Source organism: Pan troglodytes, chromosome 2 (assembly GCF_028858775.2).
Source record: "Pan troglodytes isolate AG18354 chromosome 2, NHGRI_mPanTro3-v2.0_pri, whole genome shotgun sequence".
NCBI lineage: Eukaryota > Metazoa > Chordata > Mammalia > Primates > Hominidae > Pan > Pan troglodytes.
In genome coordinates, this window is record NC_086015.1 from 173,081,652 (window position 1) to 173,108,976 (window position 27,325).

Sequence of the window (27,325 nt, forward strand, 5' to 3'; positions counted from 1 at the left end):
TCCCAGCTACTCAGGAGGCTGCGGCAGAGAATTGCTTGAACCTGGGAGGAGGAGGTAGCAGTGAGCCAAGATTGCACCACTGTGCTCCAGCCTGGGCAACAGAGTGAGACTCCGTCTCGAACAAATAAAAAGAAATCACACAGTGAAGCTAACAGTAGTATTAGTACACAGATTGCAAAAGACCATCAGTGTCCCATAATTAAAATGCCTACGACTCCTCTGAAATTCATATTGGCATTACTGTCTTAAATGACTTCAATTTTGCACAAAGATAGGAGCCAAGTTTGCCTACCTGACTTCAGATTATGCCATCAGAACTCAGACAACACCCATGTCAGCCCAACAGTGGCCTTCAGCTATAGTACCCAGGAGAAAGAAAAGTATAACGATGAATAGGGTATGGCCCCAGGGTAAGAGAAGGCAGAGTCAACTTTCTCATCGCTGAACCCAAAGGGGTCCAGTTGAGGACCAAAAAGCAAAGTGAAGTAAGCAAAACTACCGAGTCTTTTCCTCTGCTCTTCCCCAGCCACTTGCATTTATTTATAAATATTGAGACTTGCAATGTCTAATTGTCTTTCTTGAATCTCACTAAGATTATTTTGCAGTGTTTGAAAACCTCTTCCCAGTACTTCAGGTTTTTTGAGGATTAATCTCTGGCAAGGAACTAGCTGTGCTGCATAAGCCCCATCCCTGCTAAATTTGCCTCGTCTGTTTAGAGGTAACACTCTAAAGACTGGCCTTTGGACTTCCATTGTGAGACTCAGACAAAGCTTCAGATCTTACTCAAAACTCTCCTTCCCAGTGGCTTTGTGGGGGATTCATGTTTCCACCAAACAAACTTCAGATAAACAGTGTGAGGACTATTTTAGGGAAGGCAAGGGGTCACTAAAATTACATTGATAGTGGTTTTCTTGGGCTGTATAAAATATATTGTTTTGTTTTTAGGACAGAAATGGAAATGTATGCTATTTACCAGCAAAGGAGAATGGAAAAAATTAATCCCAAGGGACTAGCAGGCCTAGGGATACCCTTCCTCTATGGCTCCAGTGTCCCAGCTGCCCCCACTGCCTACCATGGGAGGAGCATGCTCCCTGCCGGTGACCTGCATTTCCACAGAAGCACCCTCAGAAACCTTCAGGGAAACCCCATGCTAGCGGCAACTGCACCACACTTTGAGGAGAGCTGGGGGCAGAGATGTCGTCGACTCAGGAAAAATACAGGGAATCAAAAAGGTCTAGACAGTGATGCTGAGAGTTCCAAAAGTCAAGCAGAAGAAAAAATCCTAGGTCAGACTCATGCAGTTCCCTATGAAGAGGATCATTATGCAAAAGACCCAGACATTGAAGAACCCAGCAACCAGAAGTCAAGTGAAACGAATGAAAAGCCAACGACAGCTCTTGCCAACACCTGTGGAGAGCTCGAGCCCACCCATAGGAAACCCTGGGGGTCTCACACCACTACCCTGAAAGCAAAGGCCTGGGACGATGGGAAAGAGGAGGCTTCGGAGCAGATTTTTGCAACCTGTGATGAAAAGAATGGGGTTTTCCCTCCAGTTCCTCGACCATCTCTGCCAGGTGGGTGTCCAGGGGCCAATGGCAGATCCTCATTAACTACAGGTTGCCAAGTCCGTAGGTTACTACATAATAAACTGTAACCATCCTGCCTCTTTTTATCTTTCTTTCTTTCTTTTTTTTTTTTTTTTTTTTTTGAGACGGCGTCTCGCTCAGTCGCCCAGGCTAGAGTGCAGTGGCGCAGTCTCGGCTCACTGCAACCTCCGCCTCCCGGGTTCACGCCATTCTCCTGCCTCAGCCTCCCGAGTAGCTGGGACTACAGGAGCATGCTGCCACGCCCGGCTAATTTTTTTGTATTTTTATTAGAGCCGGGGTTTCACCATGTTGGCCAGGATGGTCTCAATCTCCTGACCTCGTGATCCGCCCGCCTCGGCCTCCCAAAGTGCTGGGATTACAGGCGTGAGCCACCACGCCCGGCTTTATCTTTCTTTTTCTTAATCCTGCTTGGAATTACCTTTTCTTAGCATCATTTTATTCTATCAGTGCTAATAAGCCATATCAGTGAAACTAGCCTCTGTTTATGTTTTGCTATATAGAGAATTTTCAACAAAGGCTGGGAAGGTAAATATCTTGGGAAACGTAATAGAATTTTAATTTAAGATTTTAATGTAATTTAGTGTTCATTTCTTCAACACAAAGCAGAGAGGCATCTTGCTTCAAAGTGTGAATTCTATCTCCCTGATATTTAAGTATATGAAAAAACAGGCAATTAAGCAGAAGTATTACCTTTCAGTGTCCAATACTGTTGATAGTTTCAAATTTAAAAATAGTAATGAACTTCATGACAGAAACGCACACTGAATAGTTTTCTAGAACTCCTTTAGATAAAAAAAAAATATTTTAAGACACAGGGATTGTGAAGGGCATGTAATACAGCCACCATACCAACTGTTTCCCTACAAAGTGTTAATTTGCCATTCTGATGAAAATGTAGCTAAATTATTGTCTCATCTCGAAAGCAGGATAATCACCTATCACAAAAACATAGTAACATTAATCTGGAGAATAGAATCCATGGGGCATTTCTGTTGTAATCTGAGAGAAGCTGGTGCAAACCTGGAACTTGTTTACTTCAATAAATGCTATCAGTAAAGATCTTTTCAGAGAAAGAAAAGAAAGGAGGCAGCTGAAGCATTTAGAAAACATCTCCTAGTAATTCTTAATATCTTGTAAGGCGTTTGCAAATCAAGACCACTCTGGGGTGATAGAATATAAGGAAATTAATGTAACTATACATAAACCTGTATGTATTTTATGCCACAATTTCTTTCCATTTTAAAGGAACACATGCACTGGTTACAATTGGGGGGAATCTTTCTTTGGATGAAGATATTCAGAAGTGGACCGTGGATGATGTGCACAGCTTCATTAGCAGCCTTCCAGGTTGTTCAGACTATGCTCAGGTGACTTAATGTTTAAGTATTTCCATACAAGAAAAACCGTTTGAAATATCTTTCCTGCATAATGAATTAGGTCAAACTTGCATTGTGCCTCCAGAAAGGATTCCTACTAATCTCTCTTTTTTATGCCAGTGTCTACCCTGGGACAGGTCTCTGATTGGTGGAACTTGGGTCATACACCCACACCCCAGCATCAGGGGAGGCTGGGAAAGCCATTGTCTGTCTTTAGCTTCTTTCCTATCAAGACTCCTAAGAAGTAGGAATTCTCCCAAAATTAGAAGAAGGTTCAGAAGCTGAACATCCAAAAAGAATGGGAAATAACGACTACATTCCCTACTTATCCACATAGCAAACATTTTTGGAGCACAGACTTCTGGGTGAGAAGTTTTAGGTTACTCACTGTAAGTAACAGGAATATATACACTTCATTCTAAAAAGAACAAGAAAGCAATATCTGAAAAGTTAGAAATTCATTATTTTAAATTCTGTATTTATGCTGGGACAATATATAAAAATGCATACAACATATTCAATCTGGCATAAAATACCATTTTAAAAAACTATAATGAACTATCAGGGCAGTTAGAAACAAAACTAGCCTCACTAGTATTGAAAAATTTGTGACAAAATTCATAGGTTGGTAAAATTTTGAAGTTTATGTCAATGCTACATTTTCATGCATTTAGTTTACTTTTTTGAGTTATTTAATAATACAATTCTAAGCAATAAAGTGCCTACTAAATCTAGTATCATTTTTGGTTTGCATGTTAAAGGAAAAGAAAGCAAGAAAAGGATATTAAGGTTTAACTACATCATAATTAACTGATACTAGAGCTGATTATTTTCCAGATCTGTTTTGTGAAATGTTTGTCTACAGTGAGATACTGTTAACTCTTTTTCTTTTTATTATTATTATTTTTTAGTTCAGTTTACGGGACTTATGGAAAAACTATATAGAGTAGTTACTAAGAATATGGCTTCTGAAGCCAGAAAGTACAAATTCAAATCCTGGCTTTTCTATTTTCTGGCTGTGTGACCTAGAACAAGTTGCCTCCCTTCTCTGTGCCTCAGTTGTTTTATCTGTAAAATGAAGATAATCATAATAATACATTTTCAGAGATTTTTGTGAGCATTAGAGTGCATGGCACCTTGTAAATACTCAATAAACATGAATTTCATCATTATACCCAAAAGACGGCCAAACCTCAAGTTTCTTATGAAGCAAGTTGTGTTCTTCAAGTCACCCATTTTTGTCTTTTGCATAACCTGATAAAAAGTTTTTGGCCTACTCTACCCTGTTCAATGGTTATAACCTTATTTTTAAAAATTAGTCATTAGTCATGGGTAAGCCACTTTTTAAATTTATCTATACCACTTCAAGTGCCATGTCAACCACGGGTTCAATTAAGTTGCTAACTTCTGATAACAACCGGAAGAGCAACCCTTATTTAATAAGCATGTGATTGCTAAGATCTGGCACACTGAATTTGAACTCTGATTATTCTTAGTGATCCATAGTCAGAAAAGTGCAATTTATAATAATAGCTCTTGTAATAAATAATATTACATACTTTTCATAGTTTAAAATCCCAAATGTCCCCTGTGGGTACACAGAAGTCACATAAACATGAGTACTCCAAACTCTGCTGACTCATTATCTCTCACTGACAGGATGTCAGCGCCCTCTTCCCTACCCCAAGAAGTGGTAGCAATTATTTCTAGATATGTCTCAAATTTGTTTAGGATCAAGTCCTGCTTTAGTTTCCCCATTAAAGTATACTCCCTCCAAGTGACAGCAGGTGGCATCAACTGAAAGATGTCACTGCTGTGCTGTGCCTGCCCCCAGCTATGCTCTGTGATGTTATTTTATACAGAAATGGGGAGATGCCCTCTGGATGCAACAGCACTGAAGCAGCACTGCTTGTACCCCACTCTCACAAGGACGCTTGTCTAAAATGTCCCATCAGGTGTTACTCATAGTTACTCATAGCCCCTTTCTTTTTTTTTGAGACAGAGTCTTGCTCTGTCGCCCAGGCTGGAGCGCAGTGGCATCATCTCTGCTCACCACAACCTCTGCCTCCTGATTCTCCTGCCTCAGCCTCCCAAGTAGCTGGGACTATAGGTGCACACCACCACGCCTGGCTAATTTTTTGTATTTTTAGTAAAGACAGGGTTTCATCGTGTTGGCCAGGCTGGTCTCGAACTCCTGACCTCATGTTCCGCCCACCTCGGCCTCCCAAAGTGCTGGGATTACAGGCATGAGCCACTGCGCCCAGCCCCATAGCCCCTTTCTTTAAATGAGTTGGACCAAGGTGCTGAGATTAGCTGGCGTTAAACCCACTGTCCCCCAACTATCCTCTTACTCCCCATCTCTGCCTTAGGTGCCTACTCAGCAACTTCTCACCACTCACCTCCTGTAGGTAGAAAAAGAAATTCAGCAGAAAAAAAATAACAACTAAAACCCAAAGCCCTGAGTGCAAATGAACTCTTTTAAATAGGTGTAGAGAAAGGATTGGTGGCTCAGCTGTTAAGGAACATTCAGGAGAGCCTGCAACATATTTTGTTCCAAGTAAATGTCTAGTTCAGAGGACTCAGCAGATAAAATATCCTCTCTCTAAAAAGAACGGAAATTACTGAAAATATGTGCACATTTATATCATTACACATGGCCCAAACTGCTCTGGTGAGAAAGAAAGGGGTACATCTGAGCGACAGGGACATGTCTGTGTCCTCGCCCCAGGCCCTGAGTACATCCACCATGGCTGAGGGTTAGATCCTCACACATTTCAGTCCCCTGGCTGCCAACCTACCTCTGCTTGAAAATTTATCCTCATGGTTCCTCCTTTGGATGCTCACAAATTGTCAGGTGCACACTACCACACCCAGCTAATTTTTTTTAAAGAGATGGGGGTCTACTATGTTGCCCAGGCTTGTCTCAAACTCCTGGGCTCAAGTGATCCTCCAGCCTTAGCCTCCCAAGTAACTGGGATTACAGATGTGAGCCACCGCACCTGGCTCTTTAATTTATATTAGCCATTTTCTATAATTTGCTTAATTAAAATAGGAAAAGAAATAATTACTTAATGCAGTTTGTTGGGGGACGGCTGGCTCAGCGCTGAGAGAGGTGGCCAGGGAATGGTGGGAGCTGCAGTGGTGGTGGCAGTGGCTGGGGTGATAAGCACAGCCTAGGGCTGCCCCTCCTCGGGGGCCATGCTGCATTGCACTGCGTGGGTAGCCACGAGTGAGTCTAGGACACAACGGGAACTGTGGAAGGTGCATCCACAAATGGACCAATGTGTGTAATGATGGAATCTCCTTACTAACCATTACCACCGGCTCTCCTTGATAAGTGAGCCAGAGAGTGAGTGGGTCAGGGGAGAAGAAAAGAGGTCAACATGAAGCTAAAGCAGCGAGTCATGCTGTTAGCAATTCTTGTCATCTTTATCTTCACGAAAGTTTTCCTGATTGACAACTTAGATACATCAACTGCCAAGCAGCGTTTCACTACTTGATCCCCTGAGGGCTTTTCACCGACTGATGACTGGCTTGTGGATGGAGCTGTCACCCAAGTTGGACCACATGTTGCAGTCTTCCTAGGAGATTGCAGCCCAGTGGGTGGTTCCCCAGGAAGTGTACTGTGAAGAGACACCAGAGCTGGGGGCAATCATGCATGCCATGGCCACCAAGCAAATTATTAAAGCTGATGTGGGTTATAAAGGGACACAGCTAGCCTTACTGATCCTTGAAAGGGAACAGAAAGTTGTTTTCGAACCTAAGTAGTATAGCCGAGACTATGTAGTGGAAGGGAACCATATGCCGGTTATGATAGACACAATGCGGAGGTAGCAGCCTTTCACTTGGACAGGATTGTGGGTGTCCCAGAGCCCTGCTGATGGTGGGCAGATCCGTTCATCTTCACACAGAGATCAAGCCTGTTACCATGGAGCAGCTGTTGAGCCCCTTCCTAACTGTAGGAAACAATACTTGTTTTTATGGGAAGTGTTATTACTACCGAGAAACAGAATCAGCTTGTGCCGATGGAGACACAATGGAAAAATCTGTCACACTTTGGCTTCCAGATGTGTGGCCTCTCCAGAAACACTGACACCCATGGGCCAGGACTTACTGAAAAGGCAAATTGGCCAGGTGGGAGTATGATGAGCGCTACTGTGAGGCTGTGAAGAAAACGTCCCTTTATGACTCTGGCCTGTGCCGCCTGGACACCATTAACACAGCTGTCTTTGATTACCTCATTGACAATGCTGACTGCCATTACTATAAGAACTTTCAAGATAATGAGGGCGCCAGTATGCTCATCCTTCTTGATAACAACAAAAGCTTTGGGAACCCCTTGCTGGATGAAAGAAGCATTCTTTCCCCCCCCTCTATCAGTGTGGCATCACTCAGGTGTCTACCTGGAACAGACGGAACTACCTAAAGAATGGTGTGCTGAAGTCTACCTTAAAATCTGCCATGGCCCATGACCCCCTCTCCCCAGTGCTCTCTGATCCTCGTCTGAACGCCATGGACCAGTGGCTCCTGAGTGTCCTGGCCACCGTGGAGCAGTGCACTGACCAGTTTGGGATGGACACTGTATGGTAGAAGACACAATGCCTTTCTCCCACTTGTAATTCTCAATACAAAATAAGTGAAACTTCTTTTTACAAAGATAGAGAAGCAGCACAATCAATTCCAAATGGTATGAAATGGATTGGAAATGGCCAGCAGCAAGTTCTGGTGACAGGGGACAGGGTGGCCTTGGATGTCTTTGGTGTTTTCTGTAGTAGAAACTAAAGCAAAGACCACAAGTTTCAGAGCATGGAGATGTTCCTGCTGAATCACCTTCTGAATTCCTCAGCAATTGCCCATTCTAGCAATAGGCATCATAGTTGGTCAGTCTTAATTTCCAGGCCAAAGGACAATCAGACATTTGCATAGATGAATACTGGGATTGGCTCTGGAGTGTGTGTTTTGAGTGGAACATTTCAGTCCTTTCTCCACACCGGTGCATATTGTGGAAAAATATATGTATACATTCATGACTAAAATCTATTAGAACCCAAGGTTCCCAGTACAGGAGTTTTCCAAGAAGATTCTACTTTTTAGCTGGTCCTGAGTCATGCCCTGTGAGGCATGGAGCACAGAGTGGAAACAAGACCAATGTGGTTCCTCTTCTCGTGGCACTCATAGTCCAGAAGAGGGGCACCAGTGAGTGATCCCACATCCATACGAGCACGTTGTGAAAGGCGGGTACAGAGCACGGTGGGAACACATATGAGGGACTCTTGGCCTCCTTAAGGAAGAGGCCTCTAAAGTGAGACCTGAAAGTCAAGAGGAGAGGTGAGGCAGGAGGGAGATAAAGGAGGAATTTCCAGGTGAGGGCCAGAGCCAGAGAAAACTTTAATATGGTTGGGACTTTGAGAGTAGTTCCCAGTGCTACAGAGGGCCAGGGCCAAGGTGGGAGAGGTGGGGAGAGCAAGACGAGACTGGAGAGGTGAACAGGTCACAGAGCCCAGAAGACCCAGTGAAGGATTGTGGCTTTATCCTGGAGGCAGTCAGGTTTTAAGTAGGGAGCGGCATGGTTAGCTTTATATTGCAGAAAGATCACTCAGGTTGCTTTTATGAAAACAAGTTGAAGAGGACAAGACAGAGGGGAAGCCTATTCAGATAAGCAATGATGGAGTTCTATCCAGGGTGGGAGCAGTGGGGGCAGGCGGATAAGAACACAACCTAGAGGAGGCAGGGCAAGATGGCCAAAAAGAAGCCTCCACCGATGGTCCTCCCTTCCGGAACACCACATGGGGCAACAATCCACAAAAAAAAAAACACCTTCATAAGAACAAAAAATCAGATGAGCAATCACAGTACCTGGTTTTAACTTCATGTCACTGAAAGAGGCACTGAAGGGGGTAGGAAAGATAGCCTGGAATTGCCCACACCATCCCTCTGCCGTCCCCCAGAAGTGACCGCATAGTATGGAGACAGAATCTGTGCTTTTGTGGGCGGGGGACACGGTAATTGTGGGACTCTGCATTGGAACTCAGTGCTGCCCAGTCATAGCACAATGAAAACTATGTAAGAGGCCAAATTGGCACGATTTAGCTTCTGAGTTAAAGATACACGTTAGGGAGCCTTCAGCATATACAGCCCATCATTGAAGCTGAGCAAAGCTGAAATGAATCAGGAAGACCATAGGGACCTGAGTGAGAAGCCTAAGAAACAGGAGCTGGCAAAGGTGACCTTGAAGGAGAGAACAGGGGTACCCAGGAGGGAGCAGCCTCATGTCAGAAAGGAAGAGCAAGCACTGTTCATGAAGGCACAGTCAACAATGTCAGATGCAGCCAGCAACTTCAGAAATAGAACAACTGCAAAATGTCTGCATGTTTGGTGGGACAGAGGCACCCGGAAGCCTGAGGAAAGCAGGCTTAATGGAATGGTCGGCGCAGAGCTCAGATTCCCTGAGACTGCAGAATGACTGGGAAATGAGAACGTGAAAGCAGGGAGCATCGAAACTCTTTGGAGAAATCTGGCTGTGAAGGGAGTGAGAGACATCAGGCAGCATTTGGAAATGGAGTTTGAGTATTTTCATTATTTTTGTTTGTTTAATGATGGTAGAGACTTATTTAAATCCCAGTGGGAAAGAGCCAGCAGAAGAGGAGAGACTGAAGAGAAAAGAGGGAATTATCTATCCCCTCTGGAAGTGGGAGGCGTGAGGACCCACAGTATATGTGGAGAGATCGTCTTTAAATGGTGGAGAGACCTCTCTTCCATTGTATCGTGACAGTGGGAGAAAATAAAGGTTTTTGGTTCATTGGTCAGAATTAGAGGGAGTTCTTATCTACTGGTTTTTGTTTTCTGTTTTTTTTTTTTTTTTTTTTTTTTTAGTTAGGAAGCGCTATGATCTACTGAAAATGAGGGAAGGCTCTGCCTACAAAGTCTAAAGTTTGAGGAGGGTGGAGATAGCTTGAAATAGAAGGGAGAGAAAGCTCAACAGTGAATATAGAAGGATTTCCAGGCAAGTTGAAGTTGAAGATCATGAAATTACGGTCCTATCAATCTGCCTAGATTTTGTATCCCTCTATCTGCCTGGAATCTTTGTCCACCGGCAGCCTTCCTGGCTTTCAGAGAAAGGAAGGCATGCCACGTCCACTACAGTTTCAGGACTAACAGACCTGCTGGAAAGGTCCAGTAGGGAAAGCTCTCAGCAGCATTTCCCTCTCCTCCCTTTACCATGCATCTAAGGCATGGCCAGCAGATACCACATCTGTAAATGTGAGACATGAAATTTATCCATAACAGGTTTTACCCACATCCCTTTACTTACAGCATTTACTCATTCATTCATTTATCCAGCAATATTTATTGTACATCTTCTTACCATATGCCAGCCTCTGTATTAGGGGTACATTGGTCAATAAAACACTGACCTGGCCCTCAAATAATCAGTATTCCTGGTTGGAATTGAGTTCTATAAACAGAGAATTACAGTTGATTACAAACGTTATTAAAGAGCACAAGCAATGTGCTACTGAGCACAGAAAAGAGAGCAACTAAAAAAAGGTTTTACAAATTTTTTGTCATCCTCAAGCAGTCTTAATGTTTTCTCCAAAACTAAAATATCTAGGTGGTAAAAGAACTTTTTCAAAAAAAGACATTCAGACAGAGTTAACACCTTTTGTATTTATGAAGGTATTTAAAGATCATGCAATTGATGGAGAAACTTTGCCATTACTCACAGAAGAGCATCTTCGAGGCACTATGGGATTAAAGCTAGGGCCGGCACTAAAAATTCAGTCACAGGTATGGTGATTTTATATAACTAATTATGTATTCATGGCACAAAGCTTAATACAAATATGTTACTTTTATCTTGTTGTAATATAAATAATACTTATTTAACTTCTTTATTGCTTTCCCTCTGTGGTTGAGGACATAATAGAAGTGAGGGACCCTGAAAACATTGGATGGGATGGTGGTACACATTCCTAGATATAACTGGGAAGATGATAAGCAAGGATGCACTGGTAAATGTTTAACAAGTAGTTCTCTTTGAAAAAAAAATGAGCCCCAATTTGTAATATCTCCAATTTCTGTGGTGTAAATTACTCCCACCGTGGCTGAGAAACTCCTAATGTCACTGAATACTGTCATCCTCCGAGAAATCATCATCCCACTCAGGAGTGCTGCCCTCCTCGCTCCGGGCCCATGACACTTGGGGGTGACTATCCTGAAATGGGAAAAGATGCATAGCAGCGCCCCGCTTTAGAGTATTTCTACCAGATACAATCTCAAATATAATAGGTGTGAATAACGTCAAGAGCAGAAGTAATAATAATAGTAAAATAATTAGGTAAAAACAATTAAAAGTGATGAGCCTTAAGCATGTATTACTTTTGTTGTACATAATTTATTTAATATGATGCTTTGACTTAATTTTTAATAATGATGTATTTAACAACTGGCTTGCAAACTTCCTAAACATTGAATAATTGGCTCTTGTGAGTTAGCCAACCCCAGCACGCCACTTCTCACTACCTCCACCACTCCGTCCTGGTCTCAGGCACCATCATCTCTCATTGGATGACTGTATTGGCCTTCTTTTTTTTTAATTTTAATTTTTATTTTAAGTTATGGGGTACATGTGCAGGTTTGTTGCATAGGTAAACATGTGCCATGGTGGTTTGCTGCACCTATCAACCCATCACCTAGGTATTAAGCCCAGCATGCATTAGCTATTTATCCTGATGCTCTCCCTCCCCCCATCCCAACCCCTGACAGGCCTCAGTGTGTGTTGTTCCCCTCCCTGTGTCCATGTGTTCTCATTATTCAGCTCCCACTTATAAGTGAGAACATGCGGTGTTTGGTTTTTTGTTCCTGCATTAGTTTGCTGAGGATAATGGCTTCCAGCTCCATCCATGTCCCTGCAAAGGACATGATCTTGTTCCTTTTTACGGCTGCATAGTATTCCATGGTGTATATGTACCACATTTTCTTTATCCAGTCTATCACTGATGGGCATTTGGGTTGATTCCATGTCTTTGCTATTGTGAATAGTGCTGCAATGAACATATGTGTGCATTTATCTTTGTAATACAATGATTTATATTCCTTTGGGTAAATAGCCAGTAATGGGATTGCTGGGTCAAATGGTATTTCTGGTTCTAAATCTTTGAGAAATCATGCATTGGCCTTCTAACTGCTCTCCCTGCTTCTGCCGTTGCCCACCCAGAGTTGATTCACAAAACAGTAAAAGTGGTCCTTTTAATATATAAGATGGATCGTGTCACTCTTCTGCTCAAGATTCTAAAATAGCTCCCCATTGCCTTCAGAGCCAAAGCCAAAGACCTATGTCATTTGTGCTCCTCCTCACATGCCACCACCATTACTGTCCTAACCTCACCATCTACTTTTCTCCCCCTCAGTAATTCCACTATTGCTCAGCTGCCCCTGCTTAGAGCCACCTTGATACCCTGTTTTACATCTGTAAACACTATAATTCTGAGAGAAAGAAAAAGCCCACCACATCCTACAATTGTGACCCCCACAACTATATATTAATAGATGCTCCATGCCTGAAATTACCTCAGCCTCTCTGCGATGTGTGTTTAATGCTGAGTCAATGAAAAAAATTCATAGAATTGATTACTATAATTATTTTGTCTTAAAAGGTATCTCAGCATGTGGGAAGTACGTTCTACAAGAAAACTCTTTCATTTCCTATAAGACAAGCATTTGATCAACCAGTAGATACATCCCCTCTTCTGGATCCTAATTCCTGGAGTGATACAATGAGCATTTTTTGTCCCCAGGATACAATAATTCCTAAAGGAATTGAGCGAGATAGTATGAGAAACTAAAAGCCCTCAAGGAGGAAGAATAGTCTTAGCCAGTTTTCCAAAGAGCCTAGGATATTACCAAGGATGTGTGAGGATTTCCCAGTACTGGATGGAGAATGAGGAGAGAAAGTCAGCCTTCCTGGGGGTGTCATGGAGGAGACTTGCCCAAGGGGCTTCCCTGCCAGGGCTGAATGACCCCAGCACCAAATGACTGGAGACGCATCCTTAGGAGCAAATGCTAATGAAGGGGAGATTTACAAACATCAAGAAAACTGCAGATGGATGTTTCCATGAAGAAATCTCTGAAGAAACCAAAAGAGCTGAAACTGAAAAAAGCTCCCTCCCTTTCTTCACTCATTTTCCATTCCCAAACCCTGAAAGAGATAAAGGCAACCCAATGAAACCACAGAGAGGCAGAAGAGAACTGGCAGAAGTACAGAACAGAAATGGAGAAGCTGACCACGACTCCACCTTTTCTCATTCTAGATTTCCAGCGTGAAGCAGGCCCAAGCTAGGAAGGTGAGAAGCTTTAACCTTAAATTTTCGAGTTTTGGCCAGGCGCGGTGGCTCACGCCGGTAATCCCAACACTTTGGGAGGCTGAGGCGGGCGGATCATGAGGTCAGGAGATTAAGACCAGCTTGGCCAACATGGTGAAACCCCGTCTCTACTAAAAATACAAAAAAAAAATAGCTAGGCCTGGTGGTGTGCGAATGTAGTCCCAGCTACTCGGGAGGCTGAAGCAGGAGAATTGCTTGAACCTGGGAAACGGAGGCTACAGTGAGCTGAGATCGTGCCATGGCACTCCAGCCTGGGTGACAGAGCAGGACTCCGTCTCAAAAAAAAAAAAAAAAATCGAGTTTGACTATTATTCATGACTAGGTATTTTATTTCTGAAATAAAACTATGTTATGACTGAAAGTGACTGGAGGACTGCTTTTTATCTGAGAGGGAGGTGAAAAGTCATAGTATCCACTTGAGATTTCATCCAAGGGGTGGGGAAGTTATCTCTGCAAAGCAGGTTTGAGCTGGCAAGGTGGAGTGCTCTCTGCTCACACCCTGTGGAATCCCACATTTTCAACTTGATGTTTAACAGAATGTCTCTGAAAGGATAAACAAGAATATGATGACAGTTTGCTCAAGGAGGGGATTGGCTAACAGGATATGAAGTCTTCTTACTATATACATTCTTGTACATTTTGAATTTTTAACCATGAGAATATATTTTCTATTTAAAAAATTTACATTTAACATGAGCAAACTCTAGAAAGCAGCCTCTGAGATGGCCCACAAGGATCCCTGCATCCTGGTATCCCAAGCCCTTGTGTGATCTACTCCGCTTAAGGGCGGGCTGGGGGTATTGAGGCTTTTCTAATGAACAGAATACAGAAGGCGTGATAGATGGGATGTCACTTCTGTGGCTTCTGTCTTGGGTGCTCGCTCTCTCTCTCTCTCTGGATTTCTCACTCTTGGGGAAGCCAGATTCTTTGTCTCCAGGCAGCCCTGTGGAGAGCCCCACATGAACTTGGAAATGGATCTTCTGACGCTGCCAACAGCCATGTAAGGAAACTTGAAGGTGCCTCAGCTCCAGCCCACAGCTTGATGGCAGCTCATGAGAGACCCTCAGCCAGAGGCCCCCAGCTAAGCCACTCTGGATTTCTCACCCACAGAAACTGTGAGATAATAAATGTGTGTTGTTTTCAGCCACTAAGTTTTGAAGTAATTTATTTCACAATAATGGAGTACTAAAACAAACAAAGTTGCATTTAGTAAACACAAATTGCATGCTACCCACATTCACTTTTTGATTTGGAAGGTGGGCTTTTGAAATCATTTTCCTACAAGCCTAATTTAGTTAAGCTTCCATTTCTTTCATTTTTACTAAGACAACAGGTTTTTCTTCTGACAAAAACTGTATGAAACCATCACATATATTTGTGAATTGTTACTTTACTCTCTTGGTCCCTTTGCTGAAAGAGAGACAGGGACAGACAGAAAATCCTCCCATATTTCAAAAATATGTCTTTTTTAAGTTATTTAAGATGGCAATAAGCCAATGAATAACGAGTGGCAAGATTTTTACTAAAAATAACTTGAAAAATGCTTCACTTCCTCTTTCCCTCTTTTTATTCATCTGATGCTCAGTGTACCGAAGAACTGTTTGGTCACGTGACATTTCACCTGCTATACTACCCAGCATACAGAAGTTTCACAAAATGCCAGGTGTGAGTTACAGATGCTGTGGTGAGGGATAAAAAGAAATGCTTAATATTTTTAATGGCAAAGTGATAATGAGGTTCAATCACTATGATGACTTTTGAGTTTCGTATTGCTGCTAAATAAGTCCATTGAGTTGCTAATTGATTGATTTGCACAGATGTATTTCAATGTTGCTCTGAGGAAAATGTTCCGATATGCCATCTTGGCATGTACTATCACCAGAAAAAACCACTGTGCTTAATTTTAGATCCATGCATTTAAAAAAGAACCAGAAGAACACATGTAAAGGAGGCCCTCCCCAGCTCTCAGTACTCTTCATTGGAAGAGAATAAAACTGAAATTGCTTGTCCCTACCAAGATTACCTTCTACCAAGATTGTCTTCTTCTAAAGACTCCTAGGTACGTTTTAACAAAAGGGACACTTTATGAACAGATTATTTTGGAGGGTGAGGATTTTTATTTACATTATCATCTAGAAATAGTTTTTAACTTTTTCTCAAATGCCACTTGAGGCTTGAAGCATACTCTGTACTCTTTATGAATAAAAAACAAAGCAACAACAATGACAACTTCTCTCTTGTTGGAAAACCATCACAATAAAATTATGTTTGATAAATAGGGAATTATGACTTATGAAATATGTTTAGACTGATTGAGTAAATATCCAGGCAATGGAGTACTATGCAGCTGTTTCCTTTAGGGAAGTATTATAGCTATTAAGGAGAAATAATAGAATTTGAATATCACCATTATGCACCCCTAAAACGTAAGTAATCTAGGCAATAGTCATAAATGGCTGCTAACATCTCGAAAAGAGAAATAACCAGACATCATGTGCCATCTGATGGAAATCCATGAAACCCCATATGAATGAAAGTCTTACAAAAAAAAAAAAAAATTAACCTGAGTCGAAATAAACCTCTAGATCCAAAAACCAATTTACAGGAAATACAGGGAACAAAGGAACATGTTAAACATCACTGCAGTTATAAAAATAGTAAATATCCAAATTATGGGGAACTATAGTAGAAATGACCTGATTTTCTCCAACAAATAAATGCAAGGGAATGGGAAAAGGAAAACCTGTAGATTAAAAGAAAGATACTTAAGATTCAAATAACCCAGATGTAAAAGTTTTGGAAATAGTGGTGATGGTTGCACAAAATTCTGAATATAATTAATACCACCAACTTGTATGTTAAAATTACAAATTTTATATATTTTTTACTAAAATAAAATTTTTTGAATTCAAATCGCCCAATATAATCATGAAACTTATTTAAATCCTTTTTCAAATACATTGTAAAAAATGAAACAATTAGGGAAATCTGAACACAATTTGGGATATTCAATGATATTAAAAATTACTGTTATTTGTTAAAAATATAGTATTGTGAGCTTTTTAAAAAGACTTCTTATTTTTTAAAAATATATACTGAAATATGTACAGATAAAATGATATATGGTATCTGGGATTAGATTTGATCCTGCCTCCAACCTAATAAATTAGCCTGTTATTATTTTATGGAGACTGGCAGAACACATGAGCCTCTTGGGTCAGAGACAAAGAACTTTATTACTCATGACACAGTAGCAGCATGAACATCAGCATATGTGTATTGGTTCCTTTTGCCCCTAGGTGCTACAAGAGCAATACAGAGGGGCCCGGAGGCTACCTGCCCATACAGTAGGTTTGCTTCACAGCTGAGGATCACAACTTGGGGAAACCACCAATTTTATAGCAAGCAGTAAGCAAGCCTGCTCTTTGTTCAGGGGTGATGATGGGTGTGGAAGGAAGGATTACCCATTTTTTAAGGTTACCAGCTACATAATCAACCTTGAGAAATGGTTCTGGTAAAAGAATAGTTAGAGCTTTGCAGTCTCTTGGTCCACCCAGCAAGATGTGTAGAAACAAGAGTCCCAAAAAAGAGTATTTCTCCCAGTAATATCATGACAAGGATTTGCTTCCCAAAATCTATTGAGTGGGTAGGGTGTAGGTAGATCACTGGGACTATGGGTGAAATAAGTTCAGTCATGAGTTGATACTTATTGAAGCTGGGTTTTGACTACGTGAGGTTCACTATTCTATTCACTCTACTTTTGTATATATTTGAGGTTTTCCATAATAAAAGTTTTAAAAAATCTGTTTACTAAACAGCCAAACATATAGCTATAAGAGTTATAGAATAAGTGTGGATACCAATGTTTAAAAAACAGTATAGGGCTGGGCGTGGTGGCTTATGCCTGTAATCCCAGCTACTCGGGAGGCTGAGGCAGGAGAATCACTTGAACCTGGGAGGTGGAGGTTGCAGTGAGCCAAGATTGTGCCACTGCACTCCAGCCTGGGCAACAGAGCAAGACTCTGTCTCAAAAAAAAAAAAAAAAAAACTATATTTTTAAACACATGAAATTTTTTAAATTCCATTAAATTGTTTCCATTAGTTATTTAAAATATATGGAATATTTTACTCTGCCCACTAACACTAAAAATGTATTATACTTCAAGCAAATGCAGTTTCTCATTATGGTAAATATGTACACTGTTATTTTATTACAGATATATGAAAGATCTGTTTTATAGAGAGTTGCGGTCAATTTGCAGTACTTATCCAGCATATCCTCTGGAAAGGGAATCCTCTACATAAATCAACACAAGGTCCAAGGTCTCCGATATGTCTGATAATAGCCACAGGATGTCATTGTGCAGGTGTGAGAAACTCATCTCCTGAGTAAAGGAAATAGTTTACTTGAACATCATTGAATGCCATTTTGAAAAAATATGGATGCTTTTAGATTTTTTAACTACATATACTTTTTTTTTTTGAGACGGAGTCTCACTCTGTCACTACATATACATTTTAAATTACGTTTCTAAAATAGTTTACCTTCCTCTTTGGCTCATTTCCTAATAGGTGACTTTATTTTGCTAGCTGGGATTACAAAAAGTTTATTAAACTGATTGTTGAATTAAATAGCTCTTTGTTTCATAGTGCTAGAAGTTATTCTCATCAAACAAAACAAAAGCATAAAACACTTGGTTACTGTAAAAAAAAATTCTTACCACTTTTTTAATATACAGGCATACCTCAGAGATATCTGAGATTCAGTTCCAGACACTGCAATAAAGGAATTTTCTGGTTTCCCAGTGCATATAACAGTTATGTTTACACTATACCGTAGTTTAAGTGTGCAATAGTATTATGTCTTTTGAAATGTACTTACCTTAATTTAAAAACATCTTATTGCTTAAGAAAAAGCTAACAAAGTGAGCACATGCTGTTGGGAAAACAACGCCAATAGATTTACTCAACTCAGGGTTCCCACAAACCTTCCATTTGTAAAACATGCCATATCTGCAAAGCACAGTAAAATGAGGTATGTCGATACTTTAGCCCTTAGTCCTTGGTAAGAGAGGAGAGACACACTATAATTTATAATTCTTCTAATTATTTTCAAACTATTTTGGAGACACATCATGGGGATACTAACTTTTTTACAGTATAAAAGTAAGTTAATCATTCTGTAGTTCCTGGACTAATCCTCATCTTTTTTTTAATTCATATGCTGCTTTATTTCCATAAGGATACACTGAAACATTAGACGATAACAGCTAATGACAGAATGTAGAAATGAGACATCAGCTTCTCTAACCACTCCTACAAGAATGTTAGTACACATAGTCATTACATGTTTACTTTTGATATTGTCTCATTATATCATAAAATAATGTAGAATACAGTAAGTAGGTGATCCTGTATTTCAGGTAAGTGGTAGGTGGAAATTCGCATTTCCTCTTGAGGAAAATTCCTAGGAATCGCTATAGGAGGGACTTTGCAGCCCTCATTAACACATGGACAAAGAGCAGACAACTGCGTTACAAGGGATTCAACTCACCACTGCTCTGTATTGTCATATCCATGTTGATGACAGTCCTGGCACCTGCTCAACTCCCCCTATAGAGTTTTGCAGTTACTTCCATAGGATGAATTTCAACACTACAGGAACATCTGAAAGGGCTAGAATATTTTCATGCAGGCCAGGCACGGTGGCTCACGCCTGTAATGCCAACATTTTGGGAGGCCTAGGTGGGTGGATCACCTGAGGTCAGGAGTTCAAGACCAGCCTGACCAATATGTTGAAACCCCATCTCTACTAAAAATTCAAAAATTAACTGGGTGTGGTGGCACATGCCTGTAGTCCCAGCTACTCAGGAGGCTGAGACAGGAGTATTGCTTGAACCTGGGAGGCGAAGGTTGCAGTGAGCTGAGAATGTGCCACTGCACTGCAGCCTGGGCGACAGAGCAAGGCTCCATCTCAAAAAATAATAATAATAATAAAATAAAATAAATAGAATATTTTCATGGACGTTTCCAAACCTATAAACTATTTTGCTATCAATTAAAACAAAAATATTCCTAATTAAAAACAATAAAAAGGACATCAGGGTTGGTTTTGTTAACTTTCCAGAAGTATTTGCTGTGACAATGTTCCTCTGAAACAGGCTCGTTTTCTCCGATCTGCCTACACCTCCCAAATCACCTGCATGTTCCATGCTTTAAGGTAGGAACACTCAGAAAACATGCCACATGGGGAAATCAAACATTAGTATGGGGAAAGGTCAGTTTAGAATTACAGCTAAGTTCAAATGTTAATTTTCCGGAAGTGCATATTAGTCATTTGAAAGCACAAAATAACAGAAGGAAGGTCAGAGTTTTCATGAGGAAGTTAAATCATGCACGTCAGTAAGTTCTTTTCCTGCTCACAGAAGAGGGTGAGCAGCGAGTTGAAGCAGCCACTACAACTCTTGCATGTTGCGTGACTACACGGTAGGTCCCAGCTGAGCCGCAAGAGGCATCTCAGTGGGGGCTTTATCTCATATGCTTCTTGCTTACATCACTAAGTGGCTAAATGACTAGCACTTTTCTGCTCTGTGAGAAACATGCAGAAGAGTCAATCTACTTAAGTTTTCATTTTTCAGTTGCAGCTGGACAGAAATTCACTTTGCTGCAGGGTTGCTTTTTGCTAAATCCTAATATGATCACTGTGTGCCCTTATTTGAGTAATACTGTAAAACGGGAGAAAAGACAGGAGACCTTTAAAGAGGGGAAAGACCACTCTTCCCCATTGATGGTATAGGGCAGAGAGTAAGGACACAAAGAGCAAAATTCAAATTCCATTTTACAGGGCAGGAGGCCCTGTCAGTTTACAACTTTTTGGCACAGTCAGGGCAATATACTTGCTCCTCGTGGAAAACAAAGTGCTTGTTGGCCAGATTCACAGAGCATTTTTTGCAGTGGAAGCAGCAGTCGTGCCAGGATTGTCCTTCATAGGCCACCACACTGGAGCCTTTACCAAACCCAGTGATGGGGTGCTTGCATCCAGCACACTTCTTGGCCACAAAGTTCTTGTAGCAATCCACACAGTATTACTGGTCCTCCACAGTGGTGAAACGCTGCACAGCCAGCTTCTTAGAGCAGGTAACACACACAAAGCACTCAGCATGCCAGGGCTCATCCTGGTAAGTAACTCCCCAAGATGCGATGGCCTTGTTGCACTTCACACAATGCTTAGCAAACTTGGTCTCATGGCAAGTCACACAGTAGAAGTCCTTCCCTTTAGAGAAGAAGCTTCCAGTCCCCATGACTTGCTTGCAGTTGCTACAGGTGAAGCGGTCTTTGTGCGAGATGGTCCCCTTGTACTCCATTTTTGATCTCCTGCCACAAAGGCCTTGAAGCACCCCTTACACTTGGGAGAGTCCTCCTGAGTGGCAAACTTGTTGCACAGGATCTTGTTGTCCTTGGCCACAAAGGTCTCATTGGCAAGGGGTGAAGGCACTTGGCACAGTGGAAGCAGGGGTCATGCCAGGAGCAGTTTTTATAGTGCACCTCCTTGGAGTCCACATGGATGGGCTTGCAGCATTCCACGCAGGTGTTGGCACAGAACCTGTCAAAGCATTTCAGGCAGCAGTGGTGGTCACCCTTCTGCACAGACTTTTTCCTCTGCAAGGGGTCCCTGCAGTAGAGACAGTCAACTTCTCTGCCATGGTGCCCACCTTATAGCTGGAGGGACCTCACTTTGGATGTGTGACAAACAGGATGTATTTGGCAAGGGCTGGATATGGTTGAAAACAACTTCCAACATGCTGCCTGGGGATGCTCACCCGCACAGCTGGCGGTGGCGGAGGTGGCAGTGGCTGCAGACTGCCTCCTCTTTTAATATATGCATTGTATTCATTCTCTTTTGAAGTATTCCACAGATTCTCAGAATCAGTTCTTCATTACGAGCTGTTCAACAATTCATTCACTCAGTAGATATTTACCAAGAATCTATGTGCCAGGCCTGGTGCTACAGGCTAAGGATAAAAAGGGAACACCACAGGCGCTACCTTGGCAGAGCTTATGATCCAGTAGATTTGTTGATTAGAGCGTTTATTATAAGCAGGTATATTCGTGTGTGTGTGTGTGTGTGTGTGTGTGTGTGTGTGTGTGTGTGTATTTAGCTAACTCAAGTTGGAGGAGAAAGGGGTAAATACTAGATGACACTCAAGTCTTTTATCAGCCCATTCCCTGTAAGTCCCCTCTCAACATTCTAAGTTCTTTGTCATCTGAAAAGTATTCAGCAATCTCAGATGTCCTTCTTTTTGTGCTCCTTTTTGGGGAATAGCTAGGTTTCCACACATTTTTTTTCCCCACAGGCGTACTCCTACATAGAGAAATAGCCTATTTCACTGCAGAAAGGGTGAGAAAGTTCCAAAAAAGGTAATAAACCAGCTGTTAACAGAACCTAAAAACCCCACTTCTTAACTGTACATCTTTCTGTCTGCCTCCTAAGAGTATGCCTTTGCCTTTGGAAACACAAAAAGAAAGAGAGTACGTCTCCCTTCTGGGGATCAGCAACCACTGCGGATGCTCCTGCACTGGAGGCCTCCGTGCTCATAACCATTATGGGTCCTGCCATTGAACTGTTCTTACAGAAAGTGCTCTTCACTGGGTACCTTGAACCAATGTCAAAACCAAGCCTGTGCCACTAATGTGTGACACTGGGGGCTGTGGGCTACAAGGGGCCCGTGTATCTGTGTCAGGAGAGAGAGGCCCCACGCAAAGCAAAATGTATAATGAAGTCTGTTTAATGCAAAAGCTACCTAGCAAAATTCTCTCTGGAGCAAACGCCCAGAATTCCATCTGCAGCCTGACTAAAAGTACCTAGGAGAGAGAGTTGTGAAAGAGGAAGGAGAAAAAAGAAGAAGGAGAATCAAGGGAGCTGTGACCCTAACTTATGGTCCAGCTTCTATCACCTGTGACAACAAAGCTAGGAAAACTATGCTACCTACTACCCTAAGACATCCATCTTTTAAACTGAGTCCAACCACCAACATGAAAAACAATACTGACTCACCCCTCCACCCATATCGTCCATTCTGGACCAGACCTTCTACCTTGGCTCACAGGAAAAGAGGAAAGTGTTGATGTGTGCCAAGTGGAGGAGAAGGGACTGTGCTTTGGACTCCCTCTTTCTAGTCACACCACCAGGGAAGATGCGTGCCCTCAGGAGACCGCCTGGCAGATAGTCACCCACTTGGCTCCTGGTCCCTCCCCCTTTCCAGCCACTTTCTCCTGCTGAACCCATCTTGCAGTTCATCTCAATTAGGGATCTGAGTTCTGTCTTTCCCAGACAAGCAAACTCACCCTAAAGAGTTTCACCCAATGGGACCATCATTCAATTCTTGCAAGTCTCACCAATCTCACTCTGTGGAGGGATATTTCTCCCTGTCGTAATGACCAGCTTGACAGTGGATGTATCTTCATCCCATGTGCTGCTTCTTGACTCCGAATCCCTTAGGCCATCATATTCTAAATTCAGAGTACCTCACCTCCTAAGCATTTCCTGTAACAGTAAGATATCCATACTTTAAGTTATTCAATTTTCCTATAGTAATCATCTCAACCAGTCTCCTACTCACTGCCCCAAGGTCTCTAAGAATTTATGCAAATGACACTGGGGGACAAGGTCATAGTCTCCCCTTTCCTCAAGGGCACAGGCCTCTTCAGACACACACTAGGATATGCTGTCTATGAGCTATATTTATAATATGGCATTGACATAGCCTTTCTCTTGCATCTGCACTCCATCCTGCTGCTTCTCTGGACTTATCTCAATCCTCAAATTCTCTGTTTTAAGCCTAAGTCTTTACTCCACACTGTTGCAAAGCTATTTTGTTAATTTAACTGGACACATCACACAATATCTACCATTAGCCTTGTGTTATAAATCAGAAGCCTGTTATCTTCTAAGGTAGACTCTGTCATTAGCTGCTTTGGATCATAGACTAAAAATAACATTCAACTGCTCTCTGAACCCTGCAAAGTGTAAAAACTAGAAATGTCTTTTTCTGTATGGGCCAGGCTGATAACTTGCTAAAATGTCAACCTGTTCTTTGACATTTGTGTGAGTAATCCAACAGGTTCTGTGCAGGAAGCACAGTATTTGCTAGAGTTATTTCAAGTACAGTACAGCACTTTGCTTTGATAATAGAACTCAGCTGCAGTCTTCTTTCACCTGTAAAACAGAGATTACAAGTGTTTACAGAAAGCGCTATTTGACAAATAATAAATGAGAACAGTTTCCTGATATTTTCAGGACTTCAATCACCATCCTGTAGTACAGCAACATTTTCTTTTCAGACACATATTTAGGTCCCCAAACACCGAATAAATAGAAATAGCTTCCTTCCAAACAGCAGAAGGAACGTGTGTGTGTGTGTTTTTGTTTTGTGTGTGTGTGGTTTTTTGTTTTTTTTTTTAGACAGAGTCTCATTCTGTCACCCAGGCTGGAGTGCAGTGGCGCTCACTGCAACCTCCACCTCCCAGGCTCAAGCAATCCTCCCACCTCCCACCTCAGCCTCAAAAGTAGCTGGGACCACAGGTATGCACCACCATGGCCCAGCTAATTTTTGCATTTTTTGTGGAGAAGGGGTTTCCCCATGTTACCCAGGCTGGTCTCAAACCCCTGGGCTCAAGTAATCCTCTCGCCTTGGCCTCCCAAAGTTCTGGGATTATAGGCATGAGCCCACTGCACCCAGTCAAGAACTTTTATTCATGGTAGTTTTTTTTTATGAATTAGGTGGTGATCGAGTGGTTAATTGTTAATGAGATTGGAGTTACTGTCATAGCCTAACAATGGACTTAGAATCCTTTAATATTGAGCTTTTCCTAAATGATCAGCTTAGCTGTTTGTGTTAACACCAGTGGTTTGTCACCAAAACCACTCATTTAATTGAGAAAGCAAATAAATAAATATTCACAGCACAGGGATCTGAATGCATCAGCCAACATCTGATTGTATAAGTCATATAGACATGAGAGGGTTTATCAGCAAATCCAAAAGACAATTCTAAATAGGACTAAAAGGCAACATTTTTAGTCCTGGGAGTGTAAGTCATGGGGAAAAAGTCTTAATTCCAGGATTTATGACTGTTCTCATGCCAGAGGCATTTTAAAAAATCATTATTTACCAGTCTTTATTTATACCCACCAACTCTTCAGGCAAACAACATCCACATTAGGTATTCTAAGTACTGCTTCCCTTACAGAGAATTTTGCAAAGTGAATGGTCTAATCGGGTTACTTCTTATGATTACTGTCACTGAAATACTGAAATCATAAATTAGGACTTTGTTTTTAAGAATTAGGATAAAGGATAAGAATAAGAGCTTTTTTCTGCTTAGCAGTCTAGGGAAAAAACACAAATAAATTTTTTTCTTTTTTTTTTTTTTTTTTTTGAGAGGGAGTCCCGCTCTGTCCCCCCAGGCTGGAGTGCAGTGGTGCGATCTCGGCTCACTGCAAGCTCTGCCTCCTGGGTTCATGCCATTCTCCTGCCTCAGCCTCCCAAGTAGCTGGGACTACAAGCGCCCGCCAACACGCCTGGCTAATTTTTGTATTTTTAGTAGAGACGGGGTTTCACCGTGTTAGCCAGGATGGTCTCAATCTCCTGACCTCGTGATCTGCCCGTCTCGGCCTCCCAGAGTGCTGGGATTACAGGCGTGACCCACCATGCCCGGCCCAAAAAACACAAATAATTATTTTTTTGAGAAAAAAAGAATAAGAGCTTTTTAAAAAAAAAAAAAACCTACATTTGTTAGTATATGAAAAAAGTGACTAAATCTGGGTGGATGCTATGAAATGCAATAATTTGTGTGAAAATTCACTTTCCATGAAGATTAAAATCTTTTCTTTAAAAACAGTAGTTTGTTTTAGTTATCTTGGTTTCTTTGGATGGCGTATTAATTAGGATGTTCTAGAATGCAAATGACAAAATCCAATTCAAACCGACTTAAATCATAAAGGAAACATATTAGACCTAGTAATTAAAAAGTCTAGATGTCTGGCTTCAGGCAAGAGTTAATCTAGTGATTCAAATGCTGTCACCAAGGATCCAGTTTTCTCTTTGTGCTGCCTTCCTTTGACTTCATCTTCAGTTTCTATAGAAGTGGCTTCCAAGCAGCTTGAGGTCCTTCTCTCAGGATGGTAAAATGCCCAGTGCAGTCCAGACCTAACATTCTCAAGTCACACAGTAGAAAGGAAGAATATGTCTCTTCTAATAGATTCAAAGTCCTGGGAGTCACTCTGTCTCATCGACTCCTTTGACTCTTGTGCCCAATAACTGTGGCCAAGAGAGCTGAATACATGGATTGGTCCACCCCTGAAGCCTGAATTTTTAAAATCTTTTTAGCTGTGTAATCTTGTTTTTCATTTATAATATCTCATTGTACCCTTTTTGGTTGTTATCCCCTTGAGATGAGCAACTATAACTTCTAAATTCCTTGCACTATTTCAAAGTGCTCAAAACAATGAATGCTCAACAAGTGGGATTGAGTGATCTAATAATTTAAGGTAATCACTCTGTTGTAATGATCATTATAGTCATTTCTTTATCAACTGTTTTTTAGTATACCAGGGTACTTTGTAAAAAACGGTCACGTACCACTTAATGATATTTTGGTCAATGACAGACTGCATGCGACGTTAGTCTCATAAAACTATAATACTGTACTTTTACTGTCCCTTTTCTGTGTTTAGATACACAAATACTGCTGTTACAACTGCCTACAATATTTAGTTCAGTAACATATTATACAAGTTTATGACCTAGGAGCAACAGGCTGTAGCACATAGCCTAGGTGTGTAGTAGACCACACCATCTAGGTTTGTGTAAGTATACTACGGTGTGCACATAATGACGAAGTCACCCAAGAAGGCATTTCTCAACATCCCTGTTGTTAAGCAATGCATGACTCTATTAGAATCACAGGATGATGAATGTTCTCCATGGCCCCTCCAGATCCTCTCTTCACCCTCTCCATCATGCTCAGTGCCCAAGAGGCTGACTTCAATAGACTGCTCAAATGGCCTCCCTTCCCTCTAACTTCCACTCAAGGTCAGCCAATGGAACCACCAAGAGGAGTCTGAGGAGTGCAAGGAAACAGGAGAGGGAGTGTTGATTTCTTGGTCCCCTTCCTGCTTTCCCAGGCTGCTTTCCTCATGGAGGCCACAGCTCCTGTCAAGTAGCCCTCTCCTGAAGCTACAGCTACATCTCTTCCCAAGTTGTAGATTCTGGGAAACCAGTTTTTCCCTTTGTCCTTTCAGGCCTAAGGATGAGAAGGCTCCCTGATATTGATAGTTCTCATTGGTTTCTCTTAATCCCTACATCTGTGTGTGTGGTCCTTCACTATCTCCTCAGTTACGTTATTTAAGTGTGCCATTTGCGTACTGCCAGGATCTTGACACACTATTACAAAACCCAATTCAAACTGGCCTAAATCATAAGTGGAATTTATTGAATGATGTAACCAAAAAATACAGACATCTGGTTTCAGGCCTCCCAAGGATCTAATCATCTCCCAAAGGTCCCACCTTTAAATACCATCCTCTTGGAGGTTAAGTTTCAACATATGAATTTTGAAGGGACAAATACATTTAAATCATAACATGTCTTCGTCAATTTTTTAAATTAAAAATAAGTTTTTTTAATTCTTTTTTTTGAAACATAGTCTCGCTCTGTCACCCAGGCTGGAGTGCAGTGGCGCAATCTCGGCTCACTGCAAGCTCCACCTCCCAGGTTCACGCCATTCTCCTCCTGCCTCAGCCTCCCAAGTAGCTGGGACTACAGATGCCCGCCACCACACCTGGCTAATTTTTTGTATTTTTTGTAGAGATGGGGTTTCACCGTGTTAGCCAGGATGGTTTCGATCTCCTGACCTCAAGATCCGCCCACCTCGGCCTCCCAAAGTGCTGGGATTACAGG

At 41.7% G+C, this 27,325-nt stretch overlaps 1 protein-coding gene and 2 pseudogenes across 2 annotated transcripts in view; 2 read left to right on the plus strand and 1 right to left on the minus strand.

Moving 5' to 3' along the window:
- Nucleotides 1–15,646, plus strand: part of SAMD7 (sterile alpha motif domain containing 7) — a 33,672-nt gene extending 18,026 nt beyond the window's left edge. Inside the window, exons 8-11 of one of the 2 annotated variants that reach the window (XM_063806378.1) lie at nucleotides 946–1,574; nucleotides 2,853–2,974; nucleotides 10,661–10,771; nucleotides 15,273–15,646. In XM_063806378.1, the coding sequence (XP_063662448.1) occupies nucleotides 946–1,574; nucleotides 2,853–2,974; nucleotides 10,661–10,771; nucleotides 15,273–15,311 (901 nt within the window). In that variant the 3' untranslated portion in view covers nucleotides 15,312–15,646. Of the gene's footprint in view, nucleotides 1–945; nucleotides 1,575–2,852; nucleotides 2,975–10,660; nucleotides 10,772–12,639; nucleotides 13,495–15,272 lie in introns of those variants that run through there. The other variant, XM_054681234.2, reaches the window with a different exon arrangement.
- Nucleotides 6,367–7,714, plus strand: LOC104005845 (glycosaminoglycan xylosylkinase-like; annotated as a pseudogene).
- Nucleotides 15,647–20,213: 4,567 nt separating the features above from the next.
- LOC107970451 (four and a half LIM domains protein 1-like) lies at nucleotides 20,214–26,783 on the minus strand (annotated as a pseudogene).
- Between the last annotated feature and the right edge of the window lie 542 nt (nucleotides 26,784–27,325).